Below are 18,227 nucleotides of genomic sequence, written 5' to 3'. Positions count from 1 at the left end.
CGCCCGCGCCGGGGCTGTTGGCCTCCTCGCGGGAGCTTTGCTGCCCGTGGGGGTCCCGAGGTTGGTGCTGGGCCGGCGAGGAGGGCGCTGGCCCGTGCCGTGCCGGGTGCGAGGGTTTTACCTGCGACGGGGTCCCCGGGGGGTGGTGGGGAAGGAGGAGGAGTAAAGCCCTGGGCGCGTGGGCCTCTGCAGCGAGGCCGAAGGCTTCCGGGGTGCTCCRCGGACGGGCCGGCCGCGGGGCTTCCCCCCGGGGCTGTGGGGCGGTGTGGGGCTCCCTTCTCCCCTCCGTGGCCGGTGCCACTGGTGCTGGGGGCTCTCTGGGTCTCCCTCCGCTTGCTCCGTTGGTGCCCGGAGGCTCGTGCTGCTGACGGGTCGCTTGTGTGCGCTGAAAACCACTTTCCGTGGGGCACCTTGGCTTTTGGGGTCTTTCTGCGCCCCCCCCGGCAGTGGGGCAGGGGCTGGCAGAGCCCCCACRCCGTGAGCAATGGGGCGGTCGAGCCGCCTGGCGGTTCCCGCRGCGCCGTCCTCCCCGTCCGGCCRCCTCCCGGCGCGGCTCAGAGCCGGGGGAGGACCTGGAGGCGGCGGTGGCGGGTGGCACCTTCACTTCCCCTTCCCTCCGGAGGGACAGAGTCGACACTCTGCGGCCTCACCGGGCATTTCCTCGACACGTGCGGTAGCACGGATGAAACCAGCCCCTTCCAGAGTCCCTGAAACAGGCTCCTTCCCTTCCCGTCCCRTCCCGAGGGCCCTGCTCTGCAGTCGCAGCTTGCTCCGCGCCCCTTTTCCCGCTGACGGGGACCTGCTGCGTCCTGGGGCCGGGCTGGTGGTGGGGCCAGGGCTGGGCGCTCGGAGGGCTGCAGATGATCCGCCGCGACATCACCCGGCCCTCGCGGTTTGTGTTTTTCTGTACCCAGACAACCCTTGTGATAGAGGCTGTAAAACGCACCTCGTGTAAGTCACCGCCCCGCTCGGGCTCGCGCTTCCTTGCGCTCAAGAACTTTATTAACTCAGCTCAAGGTCTGTGTCCAAGCCTGAGGGTGAAACAAGACTCAGGGATCCTACATCTCTCTTTGGGTTTGCACAGACTTTTCCAGGAGARTGGTGGCACTGGGCACGGCAAAGGGAACCGCGGGCGCCCCACAGCCTAGGCCCGCTGCCGACCTGCTCCCCCTGCAAAACACCTGCTCCTCTGCGGACAGACCAAGGGGGCAGGGAGGGGAGGGATGTCCCCAGCCCTTGTCACCGRAAGGATTTTGTGTTGCACAGAGGCAATTCAGGGTTTTTGGAGCCTGTTCCCATATGGGGTTAACCCTGGTGTAACATCGCTGCAAGTCCTGGTGGCCGCTTGGTGGGTGGCTGAGCACCTCTAGATGCTCTGTCCACCTTCACCTCTGCCACCCCCAGTGCCTGTGGCTTGACTTCTGCTGAGCACGTGCGGCTCAACTCTTCGTTGCAATGTGAAGAATCAAGGAAGGGCACTGTGCCCGTKGCCACGAAGAGGGACAGAAGCTGGTCTACGCCTCCAGGCTGGGGACAAAGCRCTGGGTGGCCTCAGCGGTCACCTTCCCTTGTTTGCATTAACAGGTTGCAGCCATGGAGGAGATGGTGATCTGGGAGCAGCACACAGTGACGCTGAGCAAGGTGAGTGTGTCTCCAGGGTGGCCAAGGGGTAGTGGGGATGGGGTCGGGGGTGCACCCMATGGCTCCAGGCCCTGTGGCTCCTCGAGGTGGTTGCGTTATGATGCTCATGGAGATGGTGTTGGGAAATGATTTGCCCARGGTGCTGCTGTGGCCAGGACTGGAAACCAGGCTCTGGCACCCCTCTTGCCCCTCTGACTGGGAGTGGGCAGCAGGGCTTCTCCCCTGCTGCTGCCCACAGGTGCTGGCTACAGCCAGGGGTCATAGTCATGTAGCGACGTCCCCTGTTCTATGTGGAGGGTGTGTGGCCATGAGCCATGCTGCCCCAGACCCTGTGGACATCCCAAGTGCTGCGATGGGGAGAGATGGGTGCTCTATAGGGCTGTGGCATGGGCAACATCCCCCATCCAGCTCTGCCATCAGCACCAGAGAGAGCCCAGATCTGGCTCCGTCTGACATGTCTCTGTCCGCCTGCACTAGGACCCTCAGCGAGGCTTTGGCTTTGCTGTCTCAGGAGGTCGAGACCGTCCCAGCAGGACAACTGGGGACACAGCGGTGTTTGTTTCGGATGTSGTGTCTGGGGGACCAGCGGCAGGACGGCTCCAGTGAGTGCACAGGGATGCAGGGATACCGGGATTGCTTGCTATGAACACAGGACAGGAAGGGCAGCAAATTGCTTCCATTTGGACAAGGCTTAACTCTGCTGCCACCCTGCTCTGGTGTGTTRCGTGAAGCCTGGGTGGGCTGGAATTACAGCACAGGGCAAAGAGCTGGGTCCTACTGGGGCAAAACCTGCCTTTGCTGTCCCCATCAGCCCCCCAAGCTGGGGGCTGCGACTGGGGCAAAGCCACGGCTGCATTTTCCCTTCCAGGCTGAAGGATCACATCGTGATGGTGAATGGCCTTTCCATGGAGAACGTCTCTTCCTCCTTTGCCATCCAGACACTTAAAACTTGTGGCAAGATCGCGAACATTGTGAGTGTGCCCTGCAGCGGGACAGGGTCAGATGTCAACCCTGGGCACACGAGCCTGCTCCGTGCCTGTCCTTGGCCATGCTGCCACTGAACCGCGTGTGACTGAGGCGGTTCCGTGTCTGCAGGGTGTGTGATGACTCTAGACAAAGCCCTGCTCCTCCTGGGGCATCGCTTGCTCTCCTTGACGCTGAGGTGGCCAGGGACCCGTGCTCTTTTCCGACATCCTTGCACATTCTGGGGTGCCTGTTAGCAGCTCCACCGTTGGGCCCTGTGAGGGGTGATTAACACTGTGGTTATTTGGGGAACACCCCCCCGCCCTGTAGAAAGGAAAATCTTGGCAGGGTGGGAACCCCCTTCCCTGGTCTCGCCATGCCCCCTCATTCTTGCAGTACGGGGTGGTCCATGCCTGTGCCCATAGAGACGGGCCATTTGAATCCCAGGGCGAGTTCCCCTCCTGTATGGCTTGGGACATCCCTCTGTTCCCTCTTGGCATTGATTTCTGTCCTGGGCTTGGAAATAGCTGMAGAAATATCTCCTGGCAGAGACAGCTTTGTTTACCAGTTGCCCTTTTCCTTTTCAACCTGCAGACACTTAAGAGATCCAAGAAAGTTCAGCTCCCAGTGAGCAAGAGCAGCGAGCCCCCGAGAGGCAGCTCGGTGTCCCCCACTGCGCGCCGGCGCTATGACTCGGACGAGGAATACGAGTCTCATGGTGCTGAGCCAGCCCTGCATGCTGCCAGCAGGCACCACTCCCAGGATGACCTGGACTACAACCAGGGCTACGACGGGGACTCATCCAGTGAGAGGAGCTCTGGGCACTACCGTCATGACCGTCGCCATCAGAAACCGATGTCCCGGAGCCGGAGGCGAAGCCAGGACAGTAGTCACTGGAGGCAGAGCCCTGACAGCGGCTCAGATCAGAGGGACTACAGCAGGCACCGCTCCRCAAATGGCTTTGGCCACGAAGGGGACACCAATGGGCTGGTCCTGGTGTCTGGGTTCAAGCGGCTGCCACGCCAGGATGTGCTGATGAAGCCTGTCACATCGGTCCTGGTGAAGCAGAAGCAGAGTGAAGGTAGGGCCTTCTCTTTCCYTCTGTCCCTGGCTCTTGTCACCTGAGTCATGGCCTGTGTGTCCCCTGGGGAGGAGGTGATGGCTGGGTTGCACCCAGCATCTGGCATGCAGGGGGGGGGCAATGCTCGCCGTGCAGAGAGCTGGGTGCACTGAACCCGCCTGGTCTCAGCCCAAGGGCGGCAGCGCTCAGCTTTGGGGCTTGCTAATGCCCCAGCAGGAGCTGGAATGAGTTTAGGGGATGATGGTGAGGAGGAACCAGTGTCTGCCTAGCTCTGTCACGGGCTCTCTCTGGTGCAGAATATGGCCTGAAGCTGGGAAGTCAGCTYTTCATCAAGCATATATCTGAGAACGGGCTGGCGGCAAAGCACAGCTCCCTGCAGGAGGGAGACCTCATCCTGAAGGTACGGAGTCCCAAGGGGATGCACAGCATTTGCTGGGGGGATTCATCTCTCCCTGTTCAACTTGCTTTTCCCTGGCTAGTGTCTCTGTAGAGCCACTGGGAAGAGCAGCCGAGCTGTAAAGGAGGGGAYGAGCCAACAGCCTGCTCTTCTCAGCTGGCTGCAAGGGGTGCCAGGTTGCACGGAGAAATCTCCATCTGGTGCCCGCATCCTATCCCATCTCCCTGGTGCAGCATGGGTCAAACCACCATCTGGGACTGTGTGGGGGCTCTTGGGAACCAGCCCCGCACAATGCCGAGGCTAGTTGGTTAAGGCAGCCCTGCGGTGTTCCGCTGGGAACGGCTGCTCATCCTGCTGTCCACAGCGGGATCTCATCTGCCCCACTGTCCCCATGGCACGTGGGTCTCCTTGCTGCATGTGGGTGTCCCTGCTGGGGGAACAGTTGACAAGAGGAGCTCAGATGTTCAGGGTATGTCAGGACTGTGACTAGATGAAAGGTATTTGGAGAGGATAAAATAGAGGGCTGGAGATATTTAGTTTGCATGAATGGGCCAGGCAACCCTGTGGCCATTTGGGAACCAGGACTGAAAGAGCTCTGRGGYAAACAGGAGGGATTTCACTCTGGCACAGTTCAACAGAAAAATCTTGCAGCAACTCTGGAAGATCACAACCCACAATCCACGTGGGCATGATTCTCACTGGCACTAGTCCAGTGCCTGGGGGAAACAGCACTGAGCAAAGGTTAAAGTAAAACTGAGTTTTAAATAGTATCTGAGCAGGTCTCTGCAGCTCCTGTCTCCATGCAATGCCACGTAGCTGATGGTGGGGATTAATTGGCCTTGGTAATTTGTTTCCTGTTTGCACATGGATGAGGTCTTGCTGGGAAGCAGCCAGGAATGGGGACACAAATCCCGACAGGCCAAGCTGCGGGAGCTGGTGCCCAGGAGCCAGGGCCAGAGGGGCAGAGAAGGGACCTGTGAAGCTGCAGTCGGGGGATGCCCCATGGTGGCTCCCGTGTGAGTAGGGTTATTCCCAAGGGCTTGCTGCAGCTGGAGGCAGTTTTTCCATGAGCGAGCACCCTCACACATCCTCCTCCCTTTCCAGATCAATGGGGTGACCAGTGAGAACATGTCCCTGGCTGAYACCCAGCAACTCATTGAGCAAACAGAGGGGATCCTGACTCTGCTTGTGCTCCGGGACCGCCGGCAGTTCCTGGTCAACATCCCCGACGTGACAGACAGCCACAGTGACAGCTCCCGGATGGATGGTAAGGGGACACGACACGGTGGTAGGGCCAGCGGGTCAATATACAGCACAGGAGACTAGATCATCACTGATGTGTGTCTTGTCGCCGCAGACATCTCCGACATTGGCTCTGAACTGTCCCATCCACCATCCCCTGAGAGCTCCCCACAACTTCCAGCTGCTGCCAGGATAGATTCACCACCGTAAGCCCCTCTATGTCCATAATCTTGTCTTCTCCCCATTGATCACCAGGTCCCCTTGTGCTTTCTGCCAGTCTGGAGGGGCTGGTTCTTTTCCATTCTGCTGCTGTCCAGAGCTGGCTCAATCTGGAAGTGGGACTGTATTTTGGTCCCCAGAAGAAGCTGGAGCTGGGCACCAACTTGTCCTACTGTCTCCACTGCCTGCTTGGYACTGCAGGCACAGCCTGTCCATGCTGAGCCAGCACCCAGCTCTGTGATCTACCTAAATGCTGCCCTGACTTTGTTCTAGAGAGAGGAGACGGACAAAAAGGGACCCTGCAGCTGACAGGACCATGGATGATGCTCCAGGCCCTGGTAAGTGAACTCTGATCAGGCTGTGTGGGAGCTAAGAGCTCTAAGCATCCCCACTCACCAAACACACCTGGCCAAGCCGTGCTAGGTCTCTCCACATCTCAGCTGCCTAAGGAATGGTGCAGCCTCTGCCACTTCCTGGGACCAGCCCTCTTTCACTGCAGATGTGCTGGAAGCTGTGGAGGAGGATGGCCGCCACGGCCCCTATACCAGCCCCGCTGCCCGAGCCACCTGCAAGGACGGGTACGTGTCTGAGAGGTGGTGGGGAGACAGGGACCTGCTCTGGTGCAGGGCTGGGGTCAGAGAGCTGGTGACCCACTGTATTGCTGCTGGGCTGACCGTGGCCTTCCCCTGGCAGGTACAGCCCCGACKCCAGGGTTGTGCACTTTGTGAAGGCCAAGAGCATCGGGCTGCGGCTGGCTGGTGGGAATGATGTGGGCATCTTCGTGTCGGGCGTGCAAGAGGGGAGCCCAGCTGACAGCCAGGGCGTCCAGGAAGGGGACCAGATCCTGCAGGTATCTGCGACTGGGAAGGGCTCTGAACACTGCTGCACCTAGGCTGCCCAGTATGGACCTACCCCACCCCTCTCGGATCCCATASCCCCCTGAGGTTTGGGTTTCTCCTGGCAGGCATTATTTCAGGTCTGTACCAGTTGKCTAGACCCTTGGGCACTGCCCAAGGGGACAGTCCTGTCCCTGGCACCATGCTAACACCAAATGAGGTCCATGTGCTGCCTAGCCTTGCCCTACCTGTGCCCAGAGCAGTCTCCTTGTCTGGGGCAGTCAGCTTGAGTGACAGAAGCCAGCAGCAAGATGACACCCTCTACGGCAGGGTGACATGGGAGCAGTTCCTAGGTCCTCCTCTCCCACTCGGCCCTGGGGGTACCCTGGGCGCTGCCATCCCCAGGACCCCTGCCCAGCACTTGCGCCACCCATGCTGCTGTCTGAGCGCCTTCCTCMATGGCAGGTGAACACCACTAGTTTCCAGAACCTGACCCGTGAGGAGGCCGTGCAGTACCTCATGAACCTGCCGCCGGGTGAGGACGTCACGATGCAAATCCAGAGCAAGCAGGACAGTGAGTGACTGAGTCTGCATCTCTCTGTCCTCTGTCTCTTCTGAGCAAGCACCTGATGAACTCCTCAGGGTTCTTTCTGCCCTGCAACACGGTCCTTCTTCCTTATACCCTCCTCCTCCTCCTGAGAGGTAATGGGAGGGGACCAGACCATCTCAGGGCTGTTTATGCCTTGGAGTCCTGGAGCATGGGGCTTTTTGGCACCCATGGCTCAGTCTGGAGCAGCCAGTCTGTGCTGGGGGTCAGGTCCTGCTGTTCACAGTGCGGCAGCAGTGCCTCCAACACCCTCCTTGCAGCGAGAGCTGCTATGGAGGCTCCCAGCCACCTCAGCTCCTGCCCAAAACACTTTAGCACCCCCAGATTCCTCCCTCGCCACCTCTTCCTCTAATGGTACCTCTCACCTTGGGCTCYAGTTTACAGGAAGATGATCTCGTCCAATGTGGGTGACTCGTTCTACATCCGGACACACTTTGACTTTGAGAAGGATGTGCCCTCGGGGCTCAGCTTCGTCCGTGGCGAGGTCTTCCACGTGCTGGACACAATGTACCGGGGCAAGCTGGGGAGCTGGCTGGCCGTGCGCATGGGCAGGGACCTGCAGGAGCTGGACAAGGGCATCATGCCCAATCAGAGCAGGTAGGGAAGGAGCCAGGAATGGCCCTGGGCTGAAGAGGCAGGGGATGGCTCCTCAGTGATGGACAGGGACATGGATGATGGTCCTGCTAAGGTGCAGGGCAAGGGCTGGTAAAGCAGCAGTTGGAAACAAGAGCTGGTGAAATCCCTTCTCAGTGCCCAGAGGGGGATGGGGCAGTCARTGCTCTGGTTGTCCGCTCCACAGGGGAGGAGAGGCTGTCACAGCCTCATCCTGGCAAGTCCAGGACCCAGTCCACCTGCCCCCTCCCTGGGGCTCAGAGAAATGCAGCAGAGGTAAATCCAGAGGCTCTGGGTCCTGAGCCCTCTCCCATCCCAGGGCCGAGCAGATTGCTAGCCTGGAGTCGGTGCTGAAAGCCACGTCTGGGACCAATCCCTCTGGAGCACGCGCTGAGTTTTGGAAGCTGCGGGGTCTGCGGGGAGCCAAGAAGACGCTGCGAAAGAGCCGAGAAGACCTGTCTGCCCTCACGAAGCAGGGCCGCTACCCCCCGTACGAGAGGGTGGTCCTGAAGGAAGGTGGGTGCTGCTCCAAGACACCAGGGCCTCTGACTTCATCTCCCAGTGCTGTGGGTGCTGAGGGCAGCTCACCCACCCTAGGGACTTCAGACCTTGACCAGAGGCTGCCTTGCTGCGGGTGCTAGTGGGCTGTGCTCACCTGGCAGGAGGGGGAGCAAGCTGCAGTCCTGCGGGCACCTCAGGGTAGAGGCCTGGACACCTGGGTTCTGCAAGCTCTGCCATTGCTCCCAACCTCCTCAAGCCGGTCTGTCTTCTCTCCATAGCTAGTTTCAAGCGGCCAGTGGTGATTCTGGGCCCCATCACAGACATTGCCATGCAGAAGCTGAGCACGGAGTCGCCCCAGCTGTTTGAGATTGCTCGTAAGTGCCCCCCACCCTGGGGTGACTCCTATTCAGAAGATGGAGCCGCAATGTCAGGGCCTGCGGGTCCTTCTTTACCCAGAGCCCTGTCCTGATCTTTCCTCATTGCCTCCACATGACACCTCAACATACTGCTGAGCTTTTTTCTCCCCCCTCTCCCTACATCTCACCCTATGAGCTAGGCTCCAGACATCCTGATGGATGGACACATCCTTGGGGCTGGGCATGGCCAGACCTGGCCCAGGGCCACCGGGGATGTCACATCTCCTCTGGCCCCTCACACCATATCTCTTCATCCTGCAGCAAGCATTCCCCGAGATGGGGCATCATCTAAAATCATCAAGTTGGACTCAGTGCGGCAGATTGCAGAAAAGGTGAGAGCCTGGGAGCTGTGTTTTGGGAGCCAAATGGGCCAGGTTTTGGGTRGGTTCCTAGGGAACCCTGCCTCCATCCCTGTCCACAGCAGGGCTGAATGCTGGTCCCTTGCCCCCAGGACAAGCATGCACTGCTGGACATCACACCATCAGCTGTGGAGCGCCTCAACTACGTGCAGTGCTATCCAGTGGTAGTGTTTTGTGAGCCCGAGAGCCGCCAGGGCATCAAGGCCATGCGCCAGTGGCTGGCACCMGACTCCAAGAAGAGTTCCCGGCGCCTCTACGCCCAGGCCAGCAAGATGAAGAAGTACTGCAGCCATCTCTTCACTGCCACCATAAACCTCAGCGGCAGTGGCAATGCTTGGTACCAGGCACTCAAGGACATCATCAGGACACAACAGAGCCAGCCCATATGGACGGCAGAGGAGCAGGTACATAGACACGAGGTCCCTGTGGTCAGACTCAGCCTCACATAGTTGCAGGCTGGGCAGCTAATGGCACCAGGGAGCTGCTGGGGAGCCTGTGTGGGGCAATGTCCATCCCCTCTGTGCCTAAGGTCCTCCTTTCTTCTCCTTCCCACCCTGCAGGTGGACGTGGGGGTGGAGGACAACCTGGACCTGCTGAACCCATCGAGTGCAGCAACCTCAGGCTACCTGACCTGCGACAGCCATGCCAACAGCGACTACGATGACACGGATGGCGAGGCGGGACCCTACACAGATGGTGAAGCAGAGGATGACTACGACCAGCCTGCATTAGCCCGCTCCTCTGAGCCAGCAGAAGCGTACCCAAGCCATCGCCTGACGGAGCAGGCAGATCCCCCTATTCCGGTATGASGGACTGGTGGGCCAGAGGGTGGCACAGAGCTCTGCTATGGAGGTTGATTTCTATCCCAGTGTGGCATGGGCAGGAGCATGAGCATCGCCTCTACCTGTTGCAGGGCACAGCCAGGCATCCGTGCCCAGCTCTGGTGCTTCTCCACCCTTTTTTTCCATGGGGGAAGAGCAGCCCAGCTCTAAGCTGAAGTGCAGATCTTGTCTGCCCAGTGCAGTGGCCCTCTGGAGCTTGGCTCCACCACCTTTAATGCATGTGTCTCCTGTCTTCAACAGGCAACAGAGCAGCAGCCCCAGGGCCAACGGAGACAGCACTACGACAGCATCAGGTATCCTGGGTGCTGGGGCTGATTGGGGAGATAACGTGCCACCCCTCCTGCCCAGGGATGTAGAGCAAGTTGAGCCCCACTCATTAGCTGCACACACAGCTGCTGGTCCTACAACCTTCCTGGGGGCACCCAGGGAGGAGGTATTGCTGGGGCTGGCACTGCCCTGCCCCAAAAGTCACACCTGGAACTGGGGAAGGGCCCAAAGAACTGTTGGGTCCTGCTCTGTCTGACCTGACCCCGTGCTGCAGGGACTGGGTCTGCCACCCATCCCAACTGGGCTGCACAGGCATCACTGCTTTCTCATCCCCCACCTAGGGAATACGAGCACGATGCTGTCAGGAAGAGGTTCACGCGGGCCCGGGACGACTCAGACCAGGATGAAGGCTATGAGTGGGGCCCAGCTACGGACGTGTAGCGGGGCAGGCTCAGCGCTTGCCTAAGAACGCCCCACGCCACGGGGCCAGCCTGTGCGGCGCCAGGCCCCTCCAGCCAGCCCTGCACCGCTGCGGGTGCCTGTTCAAGTCAAAAGCCAGGCAGTGCCACACGGCATCCTGCAACCGGGCCAGGCTGGACCTAGTCCTTCTGCACCGATTACTACATGGCACCTCCAAGTGCCTCTGTCCCCTTTTAGCCACGGYTCTGCCTCATCTGCTGAAATAAAGAGGACATTTTCACTAGCACAAGCTGTTTCCCTGTGGGCTGGGTGGCAGCGTGCACAAGAGCACCACAGGCAGCGGTCTTACTAGGTACCACACTGCCTTTGGGGCTGTGATGCCCTGCCTGCTGCAGGTCCTGGGCCTGTGCAAGACTGGTGCTGAGGCAACTCAGCAGGATAAGGCTGGGGGCAGTAAGGTTGTGCTAATGCCTAGGATCACAGAGAAGCTGGGCTGCATTGCCCAAGGAGCTGAGCTCCCTTCTGTGCAGCCTAGCTGCTTCTCCCTACCTCAGCCAGTGCTCCTTGCCCAGAAATGCAGCCTCCAGTATCTCCCMAAACTTTTATTTTTACATCAACCAAGCACAGGGGCAAAGTCATGTCAGCGCTGCCTGGGCCAAAGGGGTCCAGGAAACCACTCATGAAAGAGGCATCCCTGGGAAGTCCTCATCTCTATGCCAGGACCCAGTTGCAAGGACGCTGCCTTGGCGGGGGGCTCACGTCACCACCCGGGACAAGAGCGGTGCTGGGCAGCACCATGTTTTCGCTGTGCGGAGGGACAGCCCTGAGGGCTGGGACCCCGTGCCCTTGGGGGCGCCGGGCAGTGCGTGCAGAGTGGTTAAAGGCACTCCTGGGGAGGCAGAGGTAGTTTCCAGGCACAGCGCAACAGGTCTAACAGGGACTGTGCACCCCAACGGGCCCCTGGCAAAGCTGGGGAGAAAAAACAGCTGTTGAGGGTCCTGCTGCAAATAAGGCTGAGTCTGAGAGYTCCCACCTTGGGGGGTGCCCACACGCTGCTGCGAAGAGTGCAGCACTGCTTGGGACTGCCCAGGACAAGCCCCAAGAGCTGTGCTCAAGCACCGTCCCTTTATGAGGAAAGGCACCATCGGTGAGYGAAAAGCACTATTGGGGAGCGAGGGGATGGGGCAACATTTCCTGCCGGGTCCCCTCTCCTCCTACCAGCACCAAGCCAAGGCGAGGGATTGTGCGAAGCAGTGGAACAGGCACTGCGCAGCCACGGTGAAACAGAGATGGGTGAACAGAGGTGGAAGAGAAGGATCACAGGCCCAAACCATGGCACCTCATGCCCAAACACTGCTCAGGCTGGGTCATGCCCTCAGAGTCTCCTGCTGAGTCCTGAGTAAAACTGAAGAGGCGCAGGATAAGGCCCTGCTGGAGGCCAGGGGGCTCTAATGACAGTGCTGAGGCAGAGCACGTCCTACCCTCGCAGCACCAAGCTCACTCCTGCCCAGTCCCAGGCACGTACAGTGAAAAACCAGGCACAGCCAACAGCTCAGAGAAAGATGGGCTGCTCCTGCCCYGTCAGCAAGCGGTACGTGGACGCTGGCATCGTCTTGATGTGGACCTAAGGCAGAGACACAAAGATTAGCTAAGAGACATACCAAAGCCCAGGCTGGAGTGCGCTGGGGCAAAGCCCTGAGCACAGCCTGCTACTTTGGGGYTTGGGCAGGCCAGGACATTTCTTGTCCTAGCAGCGGGTCGGGCAGACAGGCTGCTCTAACCCAAACATCCCCGTGTCAGCACCGTGGMCTGAGGCACGAGCGCTCTTGCCTGCCACCATGGAGAGGGGTCTCCTCGGTGTTGCCGGAGCACAGCCAGTCCAGCCACCCCTGAATGCCCTGGGGGCAGTCACAGGGAGCAGAGGGTGCAGTGGCAGCCTGACCTGCGGCACAAGAGCCTCAGCCACCGCCTAGCCTGGGCCCAGCTCACCTCACTGACGGCCTGCGTGAGGATCTGGATGATCTTCTCATGCGGTGTTGCCACCACGCTCTGCCCATTGATCTCGATGATGCGGTGCCCCACACGGATGCCGCCTTTTTCCGCAATGCCCCCGCGCATCAGGCTGCAAATCTGGAGAGCAGGAGGTGCTGTTGAGAGCCAAGCTATTCCCGCACCCTAGGGCTGTGCTCAACCATGCTCGGGCTGTGCCCAGCCACCCCYGTGAGCCCTTGCATCCAGATAGGCTCCTGGCAAGAGCTCTGGGCATGGRTGGCATCTCCTCCAGCCCACGGGAACATTCTTCTCTGCCTTTCCTGGGCTTATCCGACGCAGCCACTGTGGAGCCCAGAGCAGGGAGTGGCTGGGATAGTGACAAGTGTCACTAAGGACACACAAACAAAACAAAAGAAAATCGCCACCCCCAACGCAAACAGCTAAGGAGTGCCAGGGAGACGGACCTAACCACCAGCACCACGGGCGAGCTAGCAGGGCCCTTTGCCACGGCACAGCACCGTGCCAGGGCAGCATCAGCGAAACCTCAGCCACGGCAGAGGCAGGGAGCACGGGAGCGGGGGGCTTGTCCAYGCAGACATAGCCAAGACTGTGCGTCCCTCTGCCAGACTGGCCACCAAAGCCCTTGGCCAGCCCCAGTCCAGCTCTGCCTCTTTTGCCCCAGGCACTCACCACGCCATTCTCAACGCAGAAGCCCAGCTGGTACTTGGAGTCAGGGCGCCGGATGACAGCAGTGGTGACAGGGGGACAGTGTACTATGTTCAATGTCACCTCTGTCTGGTGCTTCAGTTCCTGAGAGAGAAAGTGTTGAGGATTAGTACAGTTTTCAGCGGGGAAACTGAGGCATGCACCAGGGCACTGCCATGCTCAGTTCAGAGAAATTCATAAATCCAGTCAAAGGTGCTCCATTCTGCCTCTCAGGCCACACTGCCCTTGTTTTCAGCTCCCTCTTTCCCAAGAGGTGAAAAGTGCAAGGGAGCCCCCCCAGGGATGCTTGGCGACATCCCTGCAAAGCCCTGCTTCYTCACCCACCCACCCACCTCCCCAGGCAGGGCCCTGCTCGCACCCTGGCGCAGCAAGTTCAATCCCCGGCTTCATCACTGCCTTGTCCCATCCTTCCCTCCCAAGGACAGGGAGCAGGGACCACCATGGCTCATAGGGTGGGTACAGCCTCCCACACTCCTCTGGTATCCTGCACYCTCTGTCCCCATAGCCTCCCATCATCTATCCCCTCCCCAGCACGGGAAAATTTGAGGGGACCCCAGCACTACAGACAGGCTCGGACTCATTCAGGCCAGTCCTCATCTCGGCCAAGCACTCACCCTCCTGCCACRGTGACCAGCCCGGCCAGTGCAGCGGCTCTGGGCGCTCCGAGCTGGCCAGCACTGGAGGCAGGAGGGCTCTGCAGGCCCAGCCCCGGCTCACCCGGATGATGCTCTGGCAGGTGGCGAGGGGCAGCCCCACCAGGCTTGTCCCGTTGACGGACATGAGGCGGTCCCCAATGCTCAGCTCGCCTGACCTCTCCGCAGGGCCCCCGTGCATGAGGTTGGCGATGACGACAGTGGGCAGGATGGAGCCCCAGCCTGACTCCACAACGGCGATGCCCAGGATCTCCCCCTTCTGCTTCCGGATGCAGACCTAGGGAGGACAAAGGCAGGTCACAGTCACCAGGATAGGGAGCCTGAGCCTTGGGCATCTGTCCCACCTCCCACATGGGTGTCCTGGGCTCAGAGCCAGCTGGGAGAGGGCAAGGGGAACCCAGATACCCAGTTCTCCACAAACCCCACACAGGCAGCTCTGTGGGGGAGAAATCATGGTTGCTCAAAGAGCCATGCAGGAAACAGGGAGGATGTAGCAGGTACTGTCACGCTGTCCCCCGCCCTCCAAAGCAGCTCTTACATCCTTGCAGTTCTCCTGCCTGGAGAAGTGGGTCAGCTCCGTGTTGTAGTGCTCCTGGTCCTCGAGGGCACGGCTGTACTGGCGAGGGCTCAACTCACTCGGGTTGATGCTGTTGGCCTCCAGAAAGCGCTGATAGGCCACGCCAAAGGCCTGCCCRATGGCCTGAGCAATGATCTGGGCCTAGGGGAGGAGAAAGGTGTTTGTGCTATCGGCTCAGCACCATGGTGGACAAACTTGACCCACAAGCTGCCAGAGCCCAGCATGGAAAAAGCCTGGGAACCCCAAGGTCTCCCAGATCCTTTCCTACCTGGCTGGGCCTCTCCTCACACAGATTCCCCTTCTCTAGCTGAGCCCATCTGTGTGAACAGGGTGTCCAGGGAGGGCACCTTCCCCCTCTTTGTGCCCCACTGTGCACCCAGGAGCCCCTGGGTGTGGGGTTGCCACAAGACAGCCCAGCCATCTCCATAGAAACTCAGAACACCCTGTCACAGCAGAATGGGGCCCAGGACCCCAATGCTGCCCTCCTCCCCAAGGGGCTCATGTGTGGTCTTACATCAGCTGAGTGGAAGACATGGCAGATCATCTTGTAGAGCCGCTTTTCCTCTGCGGCTTCCGCCCGTCGGGGCAGTTTCCGGCGAGCCATGAGCACCACAAGGGAGCCAATGTCAGCGATGTAGGAGATGGTCTGCAGGGAGTGATCCATCATGGCCTCCTGGAAAGAGAACAAGGGCAAGAGTGACGTTCAGCCCTCCTGGCTTGACAGGCACTGCAGGCAGCCTGAGAGCCAGCCAGGCACCTCCACAAACAGGGAAACATTTGTGTTCAGTCTGATTCATATGTTGTCTCCACCAGCGTGCAAATCAAATACCTAACGTACTCTTGGGAGAAATCATGTCTGTGTTAAGACACAAGCAGCTCCTTCAGTTGACGGCTCATCTGCATCTCTGCTTGCTGCCAGGGGACAAGACAGCCTTTGCATCTTACTATAAGGAAGAAACTAATCCTGAGGCAAACTGCTCCAGAAATTTCAAGCCTCGCTCCCCCTGAGCTCAGGCTGGGAGCCCAGCTGTGCTTACAACGTGTAGTTTGAATGAAAAGCCCCATGCCACCATGTAAAGACAGCCAAACCACACACAACACATCTGCATGGGACATCTGGAGAGTGACACATCTCCTCCTGGCTGCCTACCCCTGTGCACAGGCCATCCCTGGGCATGACCCCACCTGTGTGGGCACAAATGGACATAAAGATGAGGTCCCAAGGTCAATAGAAAGGTTTCAGCAGCCCCAAAGCAATGTGCGTACCCTTGTTCCCACTCACCTGCGTGTCAGCTGTAAGCACCTTGATCCTCTGCGTGGAGACAAACAAGTCCACCTCCGTCATCGGCTGGGACTCCCCCTCCGGTGCCTGTGTGAGGTGTCCATGCAAGGTTACTGCTGCTGACAGGACTCCTGGGCCCTTGCTCCAGTACTGCAGAGAGCTGGGAAGTGCCCTCCGTGCATACCCCAGGCCTGAACACTGCTCAATGCCCCAGATGGGACAGCTGTGCCAGGCTGGTGATGATCATGCCTCTCCACCCTCCCTCACCTTGATCCTGTCCACGGCCTCTTGGGCCTGTGCCATGCGGACACTAGTCGGGGGATTCCTCTCTGAGACAAGCTGTGTGGAGCCCAGATACTTTGCCCCGAAGATCACACCATCCAGCAGATCCTCTGGGTCACAGGGGCCTGGAACTGAAACGTCAGAAGGAATTAAGCAGTCAAAAGCACCCTCCCCTCTGTCCAAGGACTGGGGTACCAGCTCCTACTGCCCATCAGCTTGTGCCCCTAGACACAGCAAAGCAGCTCCACATTTGGGAGATGGGCTCCTCGCATCACCCCAGGGCGGCCTCCTCCTTTGCCAAGCCTGAGGTGCACCCTGACATCCCTCCTGCTCCCCCTCCCAAGCCTGGGATCCCCTCCGGGCATCCCTGGAGCCCCTGCGTTAAATCTGGGGAAGGGGGAGTGGGGAATGAACCAGCCACCTGGAGATGGCAACTCCATCCTGCCACACATGGCAATAACCACTCTGCCCCTGGAAGGGCCCCTTTTCCAGCCTGGGTACAGAGCTGGGTGCTCCCTCCTTGGTAGGGACCCTGGAACACCAGCCACCCCCCTAGACCAGTGGTCAGAGCACGGGTCCGTGAGCCAGGACTCCTGAGTTCTTTTGCTATTCAAGCAGAGAAGCAACTCACCCTCTTTGAAGGCTGGACAGGAGGAGCAGGATTCCTTATTCTGCAAAGCAACAAGAGGGTGAGTGAGAGTCTGGATGGGAGCCTGTGCACTTAGAGCCTCCAGCCAGGCCATTTGGGAGAAGGTGCCAAGCCTTGGCACTGCAGCGACCAGACTCCAGAGCCACCCAAGGACAGAAGGGCACCCAGAGGACCAGGAGAACAGTCCTGGGGCTGGGGGGCCTGCTCAGCCCCGCTGATCTGTTCCCCAGGGGATGCAAGGGCACACAAGTGCCTCGATCACATTTAGAGCAGCAGGAGCCTGCAGCCAGTACTGAGGGTCTTCTCTGGGCACCCTCARCAGCTCAAAGCCATGTAAGACCCAGAAAGGCAACGCTTGCTGCCCTCTGTCCCACCAAATGCCCCACGAGGGAGCAAAGCCAAGGATCACTTCCCAGCTCACTGCTACCCCACTGTGGCCACTATGCAATGCACTCACAGCCATGCTGCCTTTGGGTGGCTGCTCTGCCTCCTGGGCTGGAGTAGAGGACAGAGCCACCCACGCTGCCTCTGGGGAGCTGTCCTGGTTGTCCACGCAGGTGGAGTGGACCTCACAGAGCCCCTCTCCGTAATACCAGCCACCAGAACGTCCTTCCTCTGAGCTCTCTGGCCTCCCCAGTGCTTCAGGTGCATCCAGAGTGGCTGGTTCTTCTTGAGCCTGCAGCATCTCCAGATTAGTCCCAGCCAGGATGTCAGAACGGGCCAGGGGTGTCTCAGTGCTGGCCTCTGGCAGCCCCCCCTCATAGCACAGGAGGCTCAGCAAGTCCTCCCGATCGGCCTCAGCAAAGAGCAGGCCGTGGCAAGGCCGGGAGCAGGCCGAGTGCTGCGCACAGCAGGGCCGCGTCTCCAGGCCTCTGCCTGTGGCTACATGCAGTGGGCAGGGCCGGCATTTGCCCTGGCACTCTCCATAACCCCGCGGGCTCCGCTCGCCCATCGCAGGGACAGCGCTGGTGTTCGAAGAGAGCGATGGTCCCTGCTTCGGGGCGGGCAAGTCATCGCAGATGTTAGTGCTGAGGGTCTGGAGCTGGGCTAGCAGGCCCTGGAGCTCCGAGGGCTCATCCTCCACRTTCTCGACCCATTTGTCCCCGCCCAGGCAAGCGCTGGCCTCGGGTGCCTCGTCCAGCTCCATGCCCGCCAGATCACCACTGCTCGGGGCTCGGGGGGGGGCTGTCTCCTGGGACRCGCTCCCTGCATTTGGTTTCCAGTTTGCAGTGACCTGCGGCCCTGTMACCTCTTCCTCCTCCATTTCTCTTCCCAAATCCTCACAAAGCTCAGCTTGCGTGCCCCCACCTCCTTTAAGGTCCGAAGCTGAAGCAGATTCTGGGATGGGCCCCGGGCTCCTCTGTCGACTCCTGGGGAGAGGCAGGTCCTGCCCGGACCTGTGGCTGGAGTGCAGGGTGACGAAGGGGGGCCCATCCAGCCGCACGTCGGCCACGCTGTGCTCAGGAGCACTGGGYTGCACCAAAGGCCCTTGCTCCGTGTCCATGGCCGGCGGCTCTGGGGCTTCCTCACTGCCGAAATCAGGGGCTGCCGACGCAGTCGCTTGGAAATCCATGGTGCTCTCCATGGCGTTGCTCCCGCCTGCGGAGGCCGTGCCGCACTGGGGACAAAGGGGAGAAGGGATAGAGGGGCAGCAGAGGGATCC

At 60.0% G+C, this 18,227-nt stretch overlaps 2 protein-coding genes across 3 annotated transcripts in view; one reads left to right on the top strand and one right to left on the bottom strand.

The window, feature by feature from the left end:
- The window catches only part of TJP3 (tight junction protein 3), a 14,383-nt gene extending 3,705 nt beyond the window's left edge, over positions 1 to 10,678 (top strand). The window contains exons 3-21 of one of the 2 annotated variants that reach the window (XM_085308524.1): positions 1,585 to 1,641; positions 2,119 to 2,243; positions 2,510 to 2,612; positions 3,199 to 3,685; positions 3,982 to 4,085; positions 5,187 to 5,349; positions 5,440 to 5,530; positions 5,817 to 5,881; positions 6,043 to 6,121; positions 6,237 to 6,393; positions 6,845 to 6,953; positions 7,364 to 7,583; positions 7,918 to 8,114; positions 8,378 to 8,473; positions 8,777 to 8,847; positions 8,967 to 9,278; positions 9,435 to 9,677; positions 9,957 to 10,009; positions 10,325 to 10,678. In XM_085308524.1, coding sequence (XP_085164650.1) covers positions 1,585 to 1,641; positions 2,119 to 2,243; positions 2,510 to 2,612; positions 3,199 to 3,685; positions 3,982 to 4,085; positions 5,187 to 5,349; positions 5,440 to 5,530; positions 5,817 to 5,881; positions 6,043 to 6,121; positions 6,237 to 6,393; positions 6,845 to 6,953; positions 7,364 to 7,583; positions 7,918 to 8,114; positions 8,378 to 8,473; positions 8,777 to 8,847; positions 8,967 to 9,278; positions 9,435 to 9,677; positions 9,957 to 10,009; positions 10,325 to 10,424 — 2,832 coding nt within the window. In that variant the 3' untranslated portion in view covers positions 10,425 to 10,678. The remainder of the gene's footprint in view (positions 1 to 1,584; positions 1,642 to 2,118; positions 2,244 to 2,509; positions 2,613 to 3,198; positions 3,686 to 3,981; positions 4,086 to 5,186; positions 5,350 to 5,439; positions 5,531 to 5,816; positions 5,882 to 6,042; positions 6,122 to 6,236; positions 6,394 to 6,844; positions 6,954 to 7,363; positions 7,584 to 7,917; positions 8,115 to 8,377; positions 8,474 to 8,776; positions 8,848 to 8,966; positions 9,279 to 9,434; positions 9,678 to 9,956; positions 10,010 to 10,324) is intronic. The other variant, XM_085308525.1, reaches the window with a different exon arrangement.
- A 312-nt stretch (positions 10,679 to 10,990) lies between these two features.
- APBA3 (amyloid beta precursor protein binding family A member 3) lies at positions 10,991 to 18,220 on the bottom strand. The gene is made up of 10 exons (XM_085308523.1): positions 17,022 to 18,220; positions 16,547 to 16,586; positions 15,901 to 16,046; positions 15,634 to 15,720; positions 14,866 to 15,024; positions 14,313 to 14,492; positions 13,839 to 14,051; positions 13,086 to 13,205; positions 12,393 to 12,533; positions 10,991 to 12,027 (listed from the first exon to the last, which is right to left on the bottom strand). Exons 1-10 carry the CDS (start codon positions 18,147 to 18,149, stop codon positions 11,956 to 11,958), a joined length of 2,286 nt encoding a protein of 761 aa, XP_085164649.1. The 5' UTR covers positions 18,150 to 18,220; the 3' UTR covers positions 10,991 to 11,955.
- Between the last annotated feature and the right edge of the window lie 7 nt (positions 18,221 to 18,227).

The sequence above is a fragment of the Rhea americana genome, unplaced genomic scaffold (genome assembly GCF_003343005.1).
Source record: "Rhea americana isolate MKP2758 unplaced genomic scaffold, rheAme1 scaffold_278, whole genome shotgun sequence".
Taxonomy (NCBI): domain Eukaryota; kingdom Metazoa; phylum Chordata; class Aves; order Rheiformes; family Rheidae; genus Rhea; species Rhea americana.
Note: the sequence above shows the minus strand (reverse complement) of the source record. Positions and strands in the feature narration are given on the sequence as shown.